Below are 19,355 nucleotides of genomic sequence, written 5' to 3'. Positions count from 1 at the left end.
CACGGAATTAGTGAAGTTTATAATCTAGAGGCATATGATAAACAAGTGAATGAATAGAGTGCTGTTTTATAAAACAATCAATGGTACAAATGAATAATACAAAGTCGGGGAACGAAAGGGTTAGGGATGTAGGAAAGTTACCTTACCTAGGGTGCTCTGAGAACTTCTTCAAAGGGGAGACTTTGAGCTGAGATCAGAACATGAGAGAAAGCCTGCCAGAGACTGTGCAAAGAAATGTTTGTTCTGCAAGGATAGCAAGAGAGGCCTTTGTGTCACCTTACCACGTAGAACCTCCGGCCACTCTAAGCAACTCTCAGAGAAGAGGGATTCCAGGGTCATGCTCCTGGAAATTGACCAGGCTGGTTTCCAAACTCTGACTCTGTTACTCCTAATGTAGTGCTCTTTCTACTTCACTATGGTGGCATGACCCTATTACCCTACTTTTTCAAAAGAACATGCAGAATTATAACCACAAAAAGCTTATCAAGATAACCCCCAGCTAAAATAAGCCCATCTACTTAAAAGAATCTTGACTCAATCTTCTCCCTTGCAGAATTCCAAAAAAATTATGTCGCTACTCAAAGGAGCTGCACGAGTCCCACTTATGTGTAGGTTGCACGTAGCAACTTCCTCCTAAAGAATAAGGTATGGAAAGGGTCAAGTGGGCAGAGGAGCTTGATAGTTAAAAACCCAGACAAACATCTCAGTTTGGTGATCAGGTTCACATCAATAGTCATAAATCATGTGGATATCCATGAAAACAGTACTTTTATATTTGTAATCTTCCTCCCTCAAATTCATAACCCCAATCGTTAAGAAAACATCAGGCAAATTCCAATCAGGCAACAAGCTATGTATCTGACTGATATTTCTCAACACTGTAAAGTCATCAAAAATAAGGAAGTATGAAAAAATGTCACCCCCAATTTAAGCTTGGACATGATGGCCAAGTGATTTGTGGTATACTGGACAGGATTCTGGAGCATAAAAGGGAAATACAAAGCACTATGAATAAACAATGAGCTCTAATAAAAATGTTTCAGTATTGGTTCATTAATTGATCCAAATGTACCATACTAATGTAAGATAATTAATAATTAGTAATAATGTGGAAAAAATGAGGGAGGAGAACAGTGAGTCTGTGTCTGTTCAATTTTTCCCTAAATATAAAACTCTTCTACAAAACAAAACCTATTAATTAAAAAAAAAACAGAATCTTGGTCAAAATAAAACAAAATTAATTAGAAGGAAAGATGCCCACAGTCATATTTTGCCATTAATGAAATGACCCTCCCTTCTAAATGACACATGAAAAATCAGAGACAGTCATCTTGCAAATGAGGGGGGAAATGCTAATAAAGAAGAAGATGGTGATAAACAAATCCTATTTTACAGAGGTAATTAAAGGGCTGGGGGTATAACTCAGTAGTGGAGCACCAGCTTAGCATATGTGAGAACTTCAGTTCTAACCCCAGCACCACAAAAATATGAAATAAAAAGTATGAAAAGAGGTGATTACAGATTTTGCTGTGCTAAAATTTGAAACATTCTTAATCTGAAACTTTCTGTTTAAGGACAATAGATTTATTTATTTTAGCACCTAACTCTTTGCAACATGACATGATAATATAGTCTATTAGCCAATCTTAGATGAAGAGATCATTCGTGTATAGGATAATCCCAGTCTGTCAAGCTGCTCACAATGAAGTAAGTGTCCTGTGGATCCTGCTAATGCTGCTCTACACAAGCAGTCTTTATCTTATATCACATGGAAAGCATGATCAATCAATCAATAAATGCCATCTAGCTACTGAAAATCAAGCTCAGTAATGATCAGATCATTACCTGCCACGCTATCACCAAAAACAAGGTTAAAATAATCAGGAAGTTAATCTTTTCAGTGAATATTTAACTTCAAAATCCAAAGGAGAAAAGAAATAGTCCCTTTTTCATACTAATGACATTTTATATTAATACACTGTCAATACATGGGCTTCTAAATCCAAGGTCTAAATTCAACCATAGTAGATTGAGTATCCCTTATCCAAAATGCCTAGGACCAGAAGTGTTTTGGATTTTGGACTTTTTCAAGTTTTGGAATATTGGCATATGTATAGTGAGATATCTTGGGGATGGAACCCATGTCTAAACACAAAATTCACTTATGTTTCATATGTATCTTACCCGGTGGAGGCTGAGGATAATTTAACTATGACTCATCACATGGGGTCAGTCCATATGGAATTTCTCACTTGTGACATCATGTCAGTGCTCAAAAAATTTCAGGTTTTGGAGCATTTTCAATTTCAGATTCTTGGATTAGAGATGCTTACCCCATACTCATCTTTCCCACGCAAGTTAACCCCTTACAGCAACCAATAAAATGACAACTCTAGTCAATCTCCTTTTCAGCTATAATTAGAATTTATGGATTAGGATACAGTTAAAAGTTTCCAGTGAAACTCTAGTAGTCAAAAATTCAAGAAGAAAGAATTAAAAGTGACCTCAGTCTACTTTGCCAGACTCAGTAATTGCTACATCTGCTTAGGAAATAAAACTGAGTAATTAAACAAAGTAATGACCCAAGGGATTCAATTTGGAGTAGCATCATAGGACCATAATATTAAAAGTCCTCAACTACATCTAGTTCAACCCTTTCATGATGAAGAAACTGAAGCCCAGAAATGTAAAAGGACTGTGATAACATTGTGACTAGGTCTAAATTACAGCCCAGATCTTCAGGCATTCTTTCATTTATTCAAACATGCTTATACTCATAAGTGCTTCCTCAGTGTCTTGTGTATGTTTTTTCTGGAAGAGGCGGATCTTAATCAATCACACCAACAATTACTTTTTTTAAAAAAAAACTACAACTATTGATATGAAAGAGATATATCCTGCCATGAGAGCCTATATAGAGAATTTGACCAAGTCATGGAAAGTTCCACTGGGACAGTCACACGTCATAGGTGAATAGGAACTAAATAGGTAAAGAGGGGAGGAAAGCATTTACAGGCAAAGGGAATAGTAAGTGCCAAATCCTTATAGAAATAAAATGTGGAATGTGAATGTGAGAGGCTATGGCTGGACCACCGTGAGAAACTGAAGAGGAATGGGTAAGTGGAAATGAGATGGTAAAGAGCCCTGTGGATCAGGATAAAGTCATGTCTTTGCTCTCCATACAATGAGGCGTTGCTAAAAGGTTTTAAGCAAAGACCTGGAGATGGTTGGTGAAGGACAGGCCATCTACACTAAACAAGGATGACTCTAATTACTGTGGGGAGAACAGAAGAAACCAAGGAGCATACCCACACAACCACCTAAGGACAATTCTGCAGCCTCGTGCTCTTGCTATCATACCACATATGCATTGAAGTCCATCAAAGGTCATTCTCCTAAAAACATGTCAGACTCAGTTTGAAATTCCTTCACAGTTAGGTGTGATCATGTAACTAAATTCCAACCCAAAGAAAATGAGCAGAAGTGAAATGCGCCCCTGAAGACCGAACGTCACCTCCTCCATGGTCTCTTCTCCCTTTCTGGGGGCTGCATGGCAGTGAGGACAGGGTGAATCTGAAGGTAACAGAGCAACTGCCACCTGGGTTCCCCCTGTCAGGTAGCACTCACCAATAGGAAGCACACATCTTGACTATCTCAAGAGCAAGAAATAAAACCATTTCTCAGAGCCACTCCATTTGTGGGTCTATCACAGCCAAATCTTGCCCTAATTAACTCAAAGGATATGTCTTTCTGTGCTTATCCATATGTCTCATATGGATCAATGTCTATAATATGGAAAACAACCAGCAAATTCATTAACCAAGGGCCTGCTTGTAATTTTATTATGTAAGATAATTGTTCTTAGTTTACATAAGCCCACAGTACATCTTAAACTGATATTCTATAAAACAATTGACTGAGCCTCACAAATGTAACCAGGTGCACACCCAGGAATTTTCCTACCAGTAATTTTCCTACCTGGGGACACATCTTAAAATACTTTCTCTTGTTGTGAATGTTGTTTTTTAAATGTCTAGGGTTGACTTGAATATTTTTTAAGATAAGGAAAGTATAACAAAGACCCCAAATTGTTAATTTGTTAACATTCTTTCCCTTAGGTCAAGGTCATTTCTTTAGCTGATATATTCCTTAATTCACTAGAAATTATTTACTAAATACCTATTCCAGGAACCTGGCTAAGGCAAATATTGATATGATATGATTGATATAAATATTGATATGATACGGGTAGTAACTATATCCAGTTCTAAAGACCAGTATATATTTCTCTGAAGTATTATTCTGGTTAAAATAGTAGATAGTTTTGTAGGGAAAAATAAAAGGAATAATGCATAGATAGTTGGAAATAGAAATAGAATTTGTTCCCCTCCCTCAACATGCCTGGTCTCATTTTTTATAGTGATCACCTAAACCATACAGAATGCTTTAGACTGCAAGTAAGCAAAGTGCGAAACTCAAAATATCTCAAACATCAACACAAATACATTATCCAATATAAAATGAAGGCCAGAGTGTCAATAATATCATGGAGAACCCAATGTTTCTATCAATGGTTTCTTCAATATCAAGGAGGGTTTTTTTTCTTCTTCTTCTTCTCCTTTTATTTCTCTTTTTACGAGCCAGAAAATTTTTGCCAAACCTGCCAGGAGAATTCCTCTGTGTCCCTTAGGCCAGAACTGTGTCGCAAGGTTAATTCTTAGGCAGTCACTAACAAGGGAAGTAGAATAATCACAGGTGATTTAGGTGAGTCAGGATTCAGCAACTGGGGCTGGGGATAGCCATAAAAACATTGTCATCCAGTGGTTGAACAAAACTGGGATCCTACTAGAAAAGGAGATGGAATTGCTATTTCTGCTCCACCAGAACAGTGACCTACCCTCATACCATTTTGTACCTTGGAATGCCCTAACATTGTCAGCATTCTTCAGTTCCAAAGTTAGATAAAGACAGAAGGACACATATAGCACATGGATGCAAAGATTAAGTGTAGATAAATCTTTTCTTGTTTTTCAAAGACTGTGCTACTGCTGCTGATTATTATCTGTATTGGGTGTGGTTTAAAAATGTTCATCTTAGAAGAAGCTTCTTAATTCCAACATATCTATGAAAAATAGGTAGAGATTTTTGAAAGTAAATTTTCTCAGCTTTTAAGGTTCTGGCCTCATATTGACTTATTACCATCTGCTTTCTGCTGAAATTGTGATGACATGGACATCACTCATTCAACCAAGTGTGGCCATTTCAGCTTTAGTTAAGTGTCTTCACTTAAGGAGTCCTCGTAGGCTCCTTTTTTCTTTAGGAAAAAATGTTCATTTATTTCAAAATGAACAGCCAGATGAATTTCTGGAACACAGCAAATCCAAACTCACAGCCAGGACTAAGCTAAGGAAACAAAACAAACTAATGAGTTCATTACAGATGTGGACACTGTTAATGATAAAATAAAAAATGATTCCACAAAAGTAATAAATGAGTACACTTGAAAAAAGGTTAAAGTCTGTCATTTAATGTGATATGGTTTGGGGGAGGGAAATACTGGCAAAGACAAGGCAGTCCAACAAAAGGGAGGCTTTCTCTTGACGGTGAGATTAGAAATGAGCTTTCGCTTTTGTTTTCTGGTATTTTCCATACATTCTGTTTACCCTCCCCTCCTATAAGAATAAATCAACAGTGCTTCTGAAAGTTTTGTGCTATACAGTAACCTCCTGTGTCATTGCCTGTTCACCAGCTTCTGGACCAACCCACTAGAAGCGTGGGGACTTACCCTATCCTCCCTGGGCAGTGACGGATCCCTGTTTCAATCCAGGAAAGCACAAAGAGCTTCCCAGGAAAGGTTCTTGTTCTGGTTCACAGCACCCAACAAATAGATATGGTGACCTTGTAGCTCTAGGAGGAGTTCTAGAGCCAGATTCCAGGAAGGATGCAGTCAAAACCAAGGGCATAGTGTCAGGCATGTCACATTACCCCTGGAGCCTTGGGTTTACTGATTTTAAAATGAATGACCATAAAATATGTTCAAGGAAGCAACATTGAAAAGTCTTTTCTTGAGTTTTCTTAAAACTCAAGAGTCATTCCTGACATTTTTTTCTTAAGCTAGAAAATGACCTTAGACAAATAACATAGTAAAAGAATATCTTAAATTGGCATAAAACTGAAACACCAGGTAAAACTGAAACTCAAAGTCAAGAATCAGATAAGAGTTGTGATTCAAATTAGTTATATAATTACCTGTATCCAGTCCAGGATATAATTCTAGATAGATGAAACTGTTCCTAGGTTCCATTTTTAAGCTGTAGCACAGTGCCTGGCTCAAACTTACTTCTTTGTGACTATTTTGTGGAAAGAAGAGGAGATGGGAGAGAAACATGGTCTCTACTTGACTATTTTCACCAATATTATTTTGCTTTTCCTGACACTGCAGTAAGACAGCATGTAGAAACTAGAAGTGTAATTAACACAAACTTAAAACCATTATTATTTGTGGATAAGATGATCTATACTGAAAACCCATGAGAAAAGCTATTCTAAAAAAATCAGTAAGAAATGAGATGGAAAAAATAAATATTAAAAAATCAATTTTCTAAAAACATAATGATTAAAAAATGCAGTGGACAAATCTCTTACAACAGTCATACAAAATACTTGAGATGATGATGATAAGAAATGTAAAGAACCTACCTGAAAAAAATATCATAAAACTCTCTTAAAAGATATTTTGCTAGATGCAAAGTTCAAATATATCAAAGATGTTGTACTTAAAATGTAATTCCATGGAAAAGCTCAGGAAGCATTTTTTGCCTCTGCTGATGTTAGTCTGAAGATCACATGAATATTGAACCAGTGGGAAGAGCAATGAGAAAGCTGAAGACCGAAAGGTTGCAAAGACTTTCAGACTTTGAAATATTATAAAACTAAATTACTTTAAAATATCATAGTGATGCAAAAATACAAACTGATTTATCAAGTCACAATAGAGAACCCAAAAATGGCCTAGTTTTATGAATTAGTTTTATGGTAAAATTTATTTGGGGGACTGAGTCTATAGAATTTGAAATCATTCAATCCTGAGATTTCCCTCTGGTCTCTGTTAGAAAACACAACTTAAACTATCTAAACCTCACTTTGTTCATTTGTAAAATGGGGATAACAATAATTACACTAGAATTGTGTTGTTAGGATCAAATAAAATGTACATGCATTAAAATTAAAAATTGAACAAAAATATTTGACACTACACCCAAGTATATGAGAAATAATAGTTATTTATGTGAACCAACAAGAAAATAATCTATAAGAAATGGTGCTGGAACAATTACTTACTTAAGGAAAAATGTTTATAAGATATGTATGTATATTTTATATGTCACATTTTAAAGATATCTACAACTACAAAATAGCTATAAAATGTGTGAGTATTTTTCTGCTCTTGCAACATAAGCTTTAAGGAACAAAACTAATGAAACATCATCACAAAGAACAGACGAAGAGAAATTTAACTTTTTCCATAGGAAAATGTTAAATCTCTCCATGTAAAAGAAAATTCATCATAAACAAAAGAAAATCAAACCTGGGAAAAAATACTTTGAGCAAAATGGAAATAGTAACTTTAATATATAAACAGCTCTTAAAAATCAATACAAAAATGCTAACAACTCAACAGAAAAATTGCAAAGAGTCTGAATGAATAATTCACAAATTAAAGAATAAGTATAAATTATCAGCAATGGTGAAAACTGTTTAATTTTATCAATCCTGGAATGTAAAGGCACTGAAATGTAAATCTTGGTGTATTTAAAGTCAAAGAAGTCCAAAAAGGAAAATGCAGAAATAAAAATATTTTGTACACTGCTGTCAGGAACTGCCTAAAATTGACTCAAATATGGGAAGCATTGTGCATCTCCCATTTAACCCCTCTATGTTAAGGAGTACTTTAACTTTCCAAATGAGATGTCAGAACTCATTTGTGGCAAATTGCAATATGCCACTCATTCTTTCTGCCACCCCATGTTCTTCTTTTCCAACATGGCATGTGTGACTTTCACACCACTAGTAATTTCCATTTCATAAATATCCATCCAAATGATCATGAACTACAAAGATGATGGAAAAACCACTGTGGGAAAATGGGAAGAGTTCTAGCTCTGGGTCTTGGCCTGTAGGTGTACAGTAGGCATGGAGGGGATATGTCCCTTTTCCAAATGCAGACAGAATACATCAGGGTTTCGCCCACTGAGGCCCATGACTCCAGTATCCCATACCAGCTTTCAGAATCAGAAGGCAGAAAAGGCTAGAAATTATCATTTTTAACAAGCACCCCAATTGATACCCGGGTACTTTAATATTTGAAAACCACTGTCATGGCAGACCACTAAGTCTTTCATCAAAAATCCTTCACCAAAACTCAATTATTTTTAAATTAAAAAAAAAAAAAAGCATACATGCTGAAGAGCAGTTTCACTCTACATGTGAGGCTGACTACCCACCTCAACTCTCAAAGCTGAGTTCTCAGATCCTTGAAAGATATGAGGTGATGCTGCTTTAGGTTTGTTCTCCCAAGCCCATGTATCAAATTATGCTCATCCAAACTGCCAGTCTTCAAAAGTGCTTTCAGAAAGCACATAAATTCAGTTCCTAGTCCTTATGATTCAGGCATTTAATCACACCATAAAGTTAATGGAATCCAATTTGAATGTAGACACTTCAACAACTACATTGCATTGAATTTGCACATTCATAAAATATGGATTTCAAAATGAATCATCAGCCTAATGGAAAGTTCAAAGTAGAATACTCCCCTGTCATTGGTCACTGACCTGATCTTCAGCTGCCAGGAAAGTACCAAAGCTGTCAACGCAACATGGTAGCCCAGGCAACCAGTCACACCACTAGGAACTTTTCAACACTTAGAAAAATGAAAGTTATAGAAATTTTCAGATGGCCTTTAGATTGTTTGGACAACCTGTGGTTTATAACATTAATGATGCCTAAGACTAAGGCTTCTACCTGTCAACAACCCAGGCTTCCCATCTTTAACAGCCCAGAAATGAGTTGCTCTTTGGGTACTACTAATTCAACTCAATTGCCATTAAAGATCGTTCCTGGTCTCTGGGGTAGGAGAAAATAGATAATATGTTTCCCAGATCCTGACCATCCATTATTTAAACAACAAGAAATAAAAATGGCATTGGCCCTCCAAGCATCCAGATGTAGTCTCAATGTTGTTTGGCATCCACTAGGTGAAGACAACCAGATGACTCATTCTGAGCTTTCCATCCAGATGTTCTACCACAGTGGTCATGCAACTCTGAACTCAAACTGGGTGCAGTATACTGTTCATATGAGAGCTACCTGTGCAAGTTCCTTTGGGAATCTCTTTTACATCAGCTTCTCCACTTGATAGGGCAGTTTTGCCAGAAAGAATATTAGGATCCACAGACCTTCTTAGATCAACAATGCTTTCTGTTCTTTAAGTATTTAGAGTCATTGTTAAGCTAAGTGAAAGGAAGACCAAATCCTTTCTTAATTTTTTTCTTAAAGACAGCTGCTGGAATCTACTCATTTTTAAAAAGTTATTTACCTGAAGTAGGAACCATGCATATAAAAGAAGACAGGGCTCTCAAAATGTCTTGTACACTTTTTCAGTCTAATGTGCTGAACTGCAAATTTAATCCACTGAAGTGGTTTCATGCAAAAGCTTCTCTCAAATTCCTTTTGTACAAAATCTTGATGCATAATGTATAGAGTCTGAAAATGGATTAAACTACATTTGGAGATGGTTTGAGTTGTTTTTTTGTTTTTTTTTTTTTTTTTTTTTTTTAAGCAAGCAAAGATGAACAGGTTTTTTGTTGTTGCCTTGTTTAACCCTTCTTGCTCTCAAGCAATTACACATGGATTATGCCTTCTCAAAGCTGCCTTCCACACAATATTTCTTGTCTTTTTTTTCTGTCAAAAAGCTTGAAATGTGAAAAGTTTTAATTAGAAATGGGAATGGTGAATTAAACTCATTTCCCTCAGATTTCCCAACTAAAGCAGGCAAATAGAATGGCAAAACTTTCTGATTTATTTCTGGAAGATAATTCAGCAACTGAATAAGCAAATGAGTAAAATCTTACTGAATAACATATTTCCTGGTCCTCCACCTTTTTTATTACTGTGAGTACTGTGGCCACAGAGAGAACAACAGTGTGTATGCTGCAGGAGCAGGCATGGTCCTTGCTCAGAGGTACATTTCTATCAGTGCCCCACCAGGGCCAGAAAGGTGGAAGTGGCAATGGCCAAGGGGAATTGCCAACTCCTCCAAAGAAATCACAGACTTGTCTACAATCTTGCACTTACGTGTCAGTGGGTCAATGTGTTCGCAATGCTCTGTTTCATCATCTGCCTGTATTTAAATATCAGGTGAATATTAGTAATTGTGATGAAAATAGGATGGCAGCTAGAGTGAGGAAATTTGGACGCAAGGCCCAAGTCTGACCCTACCAAGTTATCTGAACTTGAATCTACTTGTTCTCCCTAGTTTCAGGCTCATCATCTGTCAGGTAAGGAAAATCATCCTCCCTTTTGCTATCTGGCTGCATCAGAGGACCATTGGGCGGGAAAATGAGAAGGATAAAAAAAGAGTTGGCAAAGTGGTAAGCCTCATCTATACTGTCGAATTCTCCCCTGCTTTGGGTTACTGCAGTTTTCTCCTTGGTTCTTCCCTTACTTTCCTCAGTCAGGTGTCCCAAAGTGGTAGGTGGAGTGAATAAGGTATCCTGGGGGAGAGACCTGTAACTGCCACACACTGACCACTCACCTAGGCTCTTTGTGTAGGACCTGCAGAGAACTCTTCAGCTGACTACTCCCTCCCAAATCACACAGAAACTTGGCCTTGGAAAAATAAAGACCCATTCTCCACTCACTGACATTTCCCAGAGTCTCCTTTCTAAACCGCTCACTCTGACCCAAGCAGACTCCTGAGACTGTGACTGACCCTTTTCCTTTCACTTACCTCACTCTCCTGGCTTAAGAGGTGGGACCAGTTACCCATTTTGGGCCTTTTGATTATCTCCCCCATCATGCTTTAAATGACTCACTTAATCACACTCCCTGAACTCACTCCAACTTGTCCCAATGTTGCACACCTTGTGCCCCATTACATGAAGTTGTAGGAGCTCAGATGTGCCTCCCAAAGTAGGCCATGTGAGGGTGTCCGCCAGCACGGGAGACAGCTTCACTTTTGAAACTATAGACTTAGAACAAATGGACAATTTCAAATTCTTTTGGGTACTTTGGGACAAGGCAATGAAGGGAAAGGGAGTGGTTTTGCCCTCATTCACCTTCCCTTTTTACCTTAAATGGTACCATACACCAACACCTGTCAAAAACACAAAGCAACCATATTCTGCTGGTGCTTCTCCATATAGACTTTGATGCAGTAGATGGAGTATTAAATGGTAATGAAATATTAATTCGAATTCTAGTTCATTCTCCATAATTTCACAGTAATATAAACGTTACAAAACTTTTTATTTATTTTATTTTATTTTGTCTACAATACAGAGAGAGCAAGAGCCAAGTGTATCTTCTTCACCGGAGTAGTTTTAGAACTTAGCACAATGCTTGGCACATAGTAGGTGTTTTAAAATATTTGTTGACTCAATGAATACATAAGAAAAACAAAAGGTAGCATTTGAAAGATTTCTTGTTATCTGACACAGATAGAGAGTTAAGGATTTGGAGAACTAGTATCCAGCAGCACAGCTCGCTAATACCTTTTAAAACGTGTTGATGCTCATAAATCCAAAATAAACGACCTGTAAAATCACTTAAGAAGAAATAATACGCATTTAATCGGGCTTCCAGAGGAAAATCTGAAGAAAAGGCAGAGAATTTCAAGAAGAATTATTAAATCCCTTCAAATTCAATCACTGCCCAATCACAGACATACTGCATGTCCCTCTGCCTACGGGGCTGTCACTTTAGGCAGCCTCCATCAGCCCTTCCTTATGAAACTCCTAAATTACAGCCACCTCCGGGAGTTACAGGGAAAGGCTTTGGATCAACTGAAAAAGGCAAGTCCTCTATAGGCCTACCCAGCTCTCTCTCTCCCACATTCCACTGAGAGCTCTTAAATAAAGGGGGGAAGTTGAACACCTCACCCACATCCCAAAGCCAAAATCTTCAAAGTCATACATGTGTCCAGTTTTAGCTTCGTGTCAAAATAGTTCTTCCACTGGCAAATAAAACTCAAAACATTGTGAAACGCCAGTCTGTGCCTCTGCTTTATAATCCTGTTGACATTTCTGGAATTTAACAATGTTCTGGTACCTTCCATTCCATCCTGGATTTTTTACCTCCTTAGTCTGCTAATGAGAGTTACTTTACCTTTCCTGGAGTTTGATTAAGGTCCTGAGGGTGGTAGTAAAATGGATCCATGTTTTTGTTACAAACTCAATTAGCAGAATTTGAAATTGCTCTCTTCAACAAAGTTAAATAAATTGTTAATGAGAAATTTACCTTCACTTGATTCGCTGGTTGCCTTATTAGCTTGGAGTCAACACTATTAAAGGAGAAGATGTTTATTAAAGCTTAAGGTGTTTTGCTGGATTGAATGTTAAAAAGATGATGGCACGATAGCACCCTGACTTCCTGCTTCCAAAATTCAGGTGCTTCTGTGATCCATCCACATCTAGCAACGTCAAGCTCTCTTTTGGGTCGCCTCATCAGAAAAACAGTGATTTACCACACTCCTAGGTGTTATCCAAAGCTTCTCTTTTCACTCATTGTCTTGAGGCATTTTCTAAATTATACCGAAGAAAGACTACCCAGTTGAAGGTGAGTCTAAAGAGGGCATAAGAGGAATGGGGCCTTTCTTCCTCTGCTAAGGAGCACAAATACCTCCACCATAAGTGTTGGGAGCATAGGAGACAGAGTCTCTTTATTTAGACAAGTTTACATACAGATCTCAAAACCATCTATCCAAAGAAAACAATAATGTCTCCCTGATGTGGCATTCCTAAAACGCCTCGTCTTCCTAACTAGCTGTAGGCAAAATTGTGAGGTCACTCAAGGTTGTTTCAGCCCCTTTTCATTTAATTCTTCCTCAAAAATGTCCTTCCTGCACCCCCACCATGCAGCCCCTATGGTAGAATCTGCAAACCGGTTCACTTTGGTCCATGCCAAGCTCTTCAAAGTTACTGTACAGAAGCTGGAAAGCAGACAGCCTCGTTTCCCAGAATCCCCTGCAGCTTAAGTCCCATGTGGAACCTAGCTCTAGTCAAGCAGATATTCCGCCCTGAGATGTAGAAGGTAGAAGCTGCACCTCAAGCAGTGCAGTGTGGAGACATGGGGCCCATAACAGAAAGCCCAGGGCCAGCACCCTGGCTATTGATAGGTAAGACAAGGGCATTTATTTTATGGTGTAGGTTGGGTTAGGCATGGTGAAGTGAAAATGTGGGCAATTGTAGAGATGACCTTCACTATCACTGACTTGATCATGGCAGAGGCATTAGCCACCTCAGTGGGCCAGGCCTGAGGTATTATTATGAGGTGTGATTCCTGGAAGTTCCACCTACTCTCTACTCCTCCCACATTTCTAGTGATTTTTGTAAACTCCTTACGCATTGTATGAAATCCATTTCTCCTAAAAATAACTGGACTGAATTCTGTTATCTATAACTAAATGCTGACAGCAATACTTCCTTCCCCCATAGGCAACCGAATGCCTTAATACTTGGTCGTCCATCTTCTCAGAGAAAATAGACTGACAAAATAATTCATAAGAAGTAAGCAATAACTACTAGAGGAATTTATTAGAAGCCATAACCAAAGGAAAGATTCTGGTGGTCACTCTCCAACCATGAATGGGTACTTTTTTTTCTTCGGGCATAGAGACAAAGTGTTTTTTCCTTCAGTCTCAAAGAAGTTGTCAGTGTTCGATGTTGACAATAATATTAGTGGTGATGTTTAGAAGCATGAGAGAACCACCTTCATGGGTAAAGCTTTTGGAGCTGACCTCTCCAACTCCCCCACCACCCTAACCCTGTAATGGCTCCTTGCCTCTCACTGCAGACCTCTCCTATAGGGTTCTCTTTGAAACCAGAAGAACCTTCCCAGGACAGAAATTTCAGTTTGAAGGAATAAACAAGGGTTTCAGCATTTCCCTGAAAGTTCATAATGTGCTCTTGGAAAGAAGACAGAAAAGCAAGCAAGGGAAGAAGGAAATCGGGTGGCAACTAACGACTGGCACACATTTGTGCTTCAGCTACTCTGCATCTCTGAAGTCCCTGTGGTGGAGAGGTTAGGCTCATCGCAGCTTCCAGAAACTCACAGTATAGGGAAACAAGAGGAATTGCCACTTGTTGATCACTTATTATGTGCTGGACTTCATGAATCTCATTCACTCAAGATACCTGATAATTTCATTTTCCTGTAAACACTGATATGTTAGGTTTCCTTACCCCATCGAAGGAACAGCATGAGCAAAGGCCCTGAGTTGGAAGGAATTTAAGCCAAGGTACAAATATTATCTCCATTTTATACATGACTTCATGTATAAACTGTAGATAATAATTTGTACGAAGATTGGGTAACTTCTAAGGTTATGCAGAATGTAGGGTGATGTGAACCCAAAGATAGTGTTCTTATATATAACCCAGCCTCCCCTACAGGTAGAAACAAGGATACACAGAAGCCTTTAAAAACAATTATCAGGAGACCCTCTTGTGTGCTATAAGGCCATCCCAACTTCTGAAGGAGCTGAGGACAGATTTTTATTTGCTCTCTCTACTGGGTTCAAGACTAAATTAAATTAAAAGCCTGTTATTTCAGGTGCAAAAGTCTTGGATGCTTTTCAAGAATGAAACCATCTTCTCTCTCCCCCAAGGCCTTTCATACCATTATGGTTCAGTCCCAAGCTATCAATGATAGTGGAAAAAATGGGGCTTTACAGTAGAGGAAAGAAGCTATTCAAACTGCTCCTGATTTCTATAAAAGAGAGATCTTTTGATCTTTGAAACAGCCAAAAGGGCAGTTTGATCTTCCTCAAACTCATTTATTTTAGCTTCTTGCAAATTTCTTTTCTGTAGGTTTACTTCCTTAGAAAACTCAATATTCAATTGAACAGTGACTTTTATACATTGAAATGCAATATTGAATAGCTGAAGCCTAATAAATGCCATCCCAGCTATATAGGATATTTTAAAAATCATAAAAGGGCCGATTGAGCCCGATCCAGGCAAAGATGACAAAGCGAATTCAATGCTTCTTTTGAAAATGAGTCATGGTCAGAAATACTCACTTTGACCAAAAGCATTTCTTTGAATGCCAGAGGTAAATTTGCTCACTTTCATTTTCTGCCTGGGTTTCAAATCGGTCGTGCAAAACTGAACAAAATCAACTCTAAGAGGCCCTGGCAGCTGTTCCAGATGTAAATGTGAACAGGATACTGAGGCCTATTCCCTTCTATGTTATTTTCAAATTATGCAGAGGATATTCAGATATGGATTGATCAGACTTCGTATATTTTTTCAGGGAGGAGTAAATTGTGGCTATTCTCTGCTACATTAACATTCCCCAGGACCACCCTTTCTTTTACTTAGAAAAAAAGATGTTTTATTGTCATGAGCTTCTAAATTACTGGCAAAGGGAGAATGTGACATATGTTCCCAGTCGTGGGGGGGCTCCGGGGAGGACGGGCACAACACACTCAATCGATTAGCCAAAAGGAACAGCCTTTGATGTCAGGGAACCTTTCCAAATTTCATTTAAGACTCCAACAATCTGTGGGAAATCAAAGTTCTCAATCAGAACTTCTGTCCCCACTCCTCTGGGTGCAGCCATGGCCTGAGGAGCTTTTGTTTTAACAATTTGTAGGTGATTACTCATCTTGAGAATGTGTTCCTCTTGTGGCCCTTTCAACATTAGGCCCTTTAACAAGATGGATAACTTCATTTTTCATGCCACATTCACTTCTTCCCCACTTGGGAATGTGCTAGCAAAATGCAGATTGGCATTGCCAAAGAGCCAGTTGTTTGGTAGCAATCCTTTCCTCCATGTGACCTCCTGAGAGAGACCGATGTTATAAAGTATTATAGGGACACCCTGCAATTTGCATAATCCCTATATCAGCAAAAGACTGGAACCGGGAAAGGAATGGGGGCAAGAAGAGAAAGATGCCCCATAAAAGAGAAATAATAACCAGTTGGAAGAAGATGGTAGAGAGAAAAGGAGTCATCAGAGACATGTGGAAGTCAAGAGGTAGAACCAGATGCACTGTCAGCTTAGAGATCATGATTGGGATTTTAGAAATTTGCCTGTACATGGTTCTTTGGATATTCAAGCAGAAACATCAAATCTTAGGTGTTGCCTACAAGGCTGGATCACTTTGATATTCATAGGCAGAAGTTTTTAAAGTAAACAAGAACATGAGAAGATTCCAGAGAGGGCTTGCTTAGCCTCTGTCTGCTCTGCACTCATAGACCACATCTAGGGTACCAGATCACCCTTGTCTAGACATGTCACTTCTTCTCAATACCAATGGTTCTTCATGATACCCTCTAACACAGACCCTGACTAGTTGTAGCTTCTGCAGATAGGGGTAGTCAATATGATGAAGGGTCTGCATAGCAGTGAACACCCTGGCAATGAGAAGAATCTGTCATATGAGGAGAGACTCTGTGGGAGTTATGGGGAAAGAGGAGAGGCAGATTTTTTCTTAAAGAAGATAATTCACACAATTACAGAAACTCCAAATAATATGCATGGCTGAAGTAGTGAGTTCCCTATCATGAAAGCAACTTGAGTCAAAACTAGATGTCTTTCACATGAAGGAAAGTTGTAGAAAAAGGGACCCTCACATCCTGCATAATATTGGGATTGGAAGGGGTCCTCAGTGTCACATGCTGCAAGTGTCCATGAGACATAAAGAATCTCTGACAAAACCCTTTAGGGCCGGTTGCCCAACCAGCAAGAATGCATTTTTTTTCACGGTGATGGGATTCCAAGAACATTCTTTAGGAACCAGTAACAAAGGTGGCTCCAGGATCTTGCAGCTTTTTAGTTTAAGAGTTATCAGTTTTCATCTCAACACCATCAAAAACAACTCAAACATAACAAAGTCTCTCTTGGGAGTGGATAAATAGGTCTATAGCTTTAAAAAGTATGGTTGATAATTAAAGGCCATTAAAGACCTCTAAATAGTGGATTCAAAGTAACTCAAGGTTAAAATCTGAGCTTGAATGAATATGCCCATCCCTGTCTCCAGGGCCATTAGTTCCCCAATAGGCATTTAGGGATGTTTTTCCCTCAGAAACAAGTGAAGGCTTTCTTTTCTCTAGAACAAGAACATTTTAAAGAAACAAACAACAATCGAATATCTCGATTTCCAGATACAAATTTATTGTTCATGGATTTCATGCACTCCAAGATCTGGAGCATAAAGGAACATGTTTCAGGAGAAACATAAGCTATGCAAGAGGTAACGTCATTCAGGGCATGGTTACAAAAAACAAAGACAAACTAGCTCCACACATACTTAGAACAGGCATGTGCTCTGCGCTGAGTCTAGCATTGGTTTGAATAACATTACTGTGACAAGATTGTCTTTGTCACTCAGTTAGCTCATCTTGTCTCCCTTTATTCACTTTGCTGTTTTCCGGTTGTAATTTTTTTCAGGAGATTGAGTCAAGCTGTAGACTTTTTATGGAATAGCACCCCCAGACACTCACCCAAGAGGAGTTTGGGCAGTTTTCAATGTCAGAAATAAAAATGTTGGAACTGAAAAAAGATGTACAACAGAGTGGAAATATGAAATGGCAGAGAGAGGCAGCCCACCTAATTAGAGTGGTGAGAAAAAAATTATGAGGCAGGATGCTCAACACCAGGAAAAAAATGGAGAAACCTGGCTTCAAATAAGCAGGACCCCACTTGCTTAACAGAATTTTCCCCACTCTGCTGCAATCCCCTGCAAGACAGACCATCTGCCAATTGTGCTGGTGAGAGAGTGTCACCAAGCACAATGGGTCTATCAGCACAGCTGTTTGTTGTGCTCATTAATTCTGGGATAAAGTTAAGAAAAAGCCTCCAATGCAGAAGTCAACACTCATCTAAGTGGATGCAACCCATAAATATCCAAAGATCTTCTAGGAAGTAAGAGAGAAGGCAACAGTGAGATTCCAAAGCAAATATATAACTTTGTTGAGTTTGTATTTACCATTTGTAAATGAAACAACAGAATACAGACCGGGGGAAATATTCACTGATAATAAACCAAAAAGCTGATATTTGCCTCCCCAAACTTTCTATTGGTACAATGCTATCAAAACAAGCAAGCAAAAAACACATTCCTATTTCATTTTCTATTTCGGTGCAAAATACAGCTTTCAAAATGTCAGTTTCATCTAGTTTGGCCTTTCTTAGAACATGCATAGTTAAACATCAATGAACTGCAGTGTTTGGAGGATGCCATTTAATTGAATTTTCAGGTTAACTGGTAGCCAGGCAGAAAAAAAAATCTTTTTTTTTTTTTTTTTTTTTCCTTTTTGGTTCTTATAGGAATCAATATAAGATACTAATGAATGAAGATGCTGTTGTCCTAGAAATCCAAGAGCCTAGGTCTAGAGGCAATTTCTTGGGAAGCTATGTGCAAAAGAAATTTTGATGAAAGAAATCAAATGCTACCTTGTCATCAACTGTGTTTGTGCCCTAAGCCCTTAGGTAGAACTCTCTGATAGGGAGAGCCTAAGTCTCAGCTCAGAACTCCTCTGTCCTCTCTCTGCTCATCCAAGCAAACCCAAAACTTAGTATTAGGACATCACAGACAAAAGAGGAGAGAAAAAGACATCCACAGAAAGGAGAGAGGACAAAATAATCTTGCTTCGTATCCCACATTGAAATCAGCCCTAAACTTTGCGTACTTCAGACCCATGGAGGCAGTAAGCAGATTTTACTTCTTAATTATAAACATGGTTCACTGCAAAAATGGGTTTCACCTCATGGATAATTTTATGACTTTATTAATTGAAATTTTGCTAGATAGAGATGACAATTTGCATGTCACTTCTCCGCGTATTTATCAGGTTCAGAGTGTAATGCCACTACCATCACTATCATCTTCATAAACAAATATTTTCTCATACAGTTGGTTATGCAACATGCGTGCACACCATGGAAATGCAAAAGAGCAGACCAGTTCAGTGGCAAAAAGATTAAAAGATCTAAACTATTCAAAAAAATTCTCCTATTCAAAATTCTAAGACAAGCAAAATGAACTTACTCCTAAAATAAGAATATCTTTTATAATCATGACATTTCCCTTTTGTTTAAAGTATAATAGCCAAATGTATTTATATGAT

General features: G+C 38.2%; 1 protein-coding gene across 1 annotated transcript in view; it reads left to right on the top strand.

Annotated features, from left to right (window-relative positions):
- The window catches only part of CABCOCO1 (ciliary associated calcium binding coiled-coil 1), a 155,123-nt gene extending 142,051 nt beyond the window's left edge, over positions 1–13,072 (top strand). The window contains exon 8 of the mRNA XM_079138548.1: positions 12,669–13,072. Coding sequence (XP_078994674.1) covers positions 12,669–12,680 — 12 coding nt within the window. The 3' untranslated portion in view covers positions 12,681–13,072. The remainder of the gene's footprint in view (positions 1–12,668) is intronic.
- Positions 13,073–19,355: the final 6,283 nt, after the last annotated feature.

This window comes from Sciurus vulgaris, assembly GCF_902686455.1.
Source record: "Sciurus vulgaris genome assembly, chromosome: 4".
In the NCBI taxonomy this organism is placed as follows: Eukaryota; Metazoa; Chordata; class Mammalia; order Rodentia; family Sciuridae; genus Sciurus; species Sciurus vulgaris.
The sequence above is the reverse complement of the archived record's forward strand: the minus strand, read 5'-3'. Positions and strand labels throughout refer to the sequence as shown.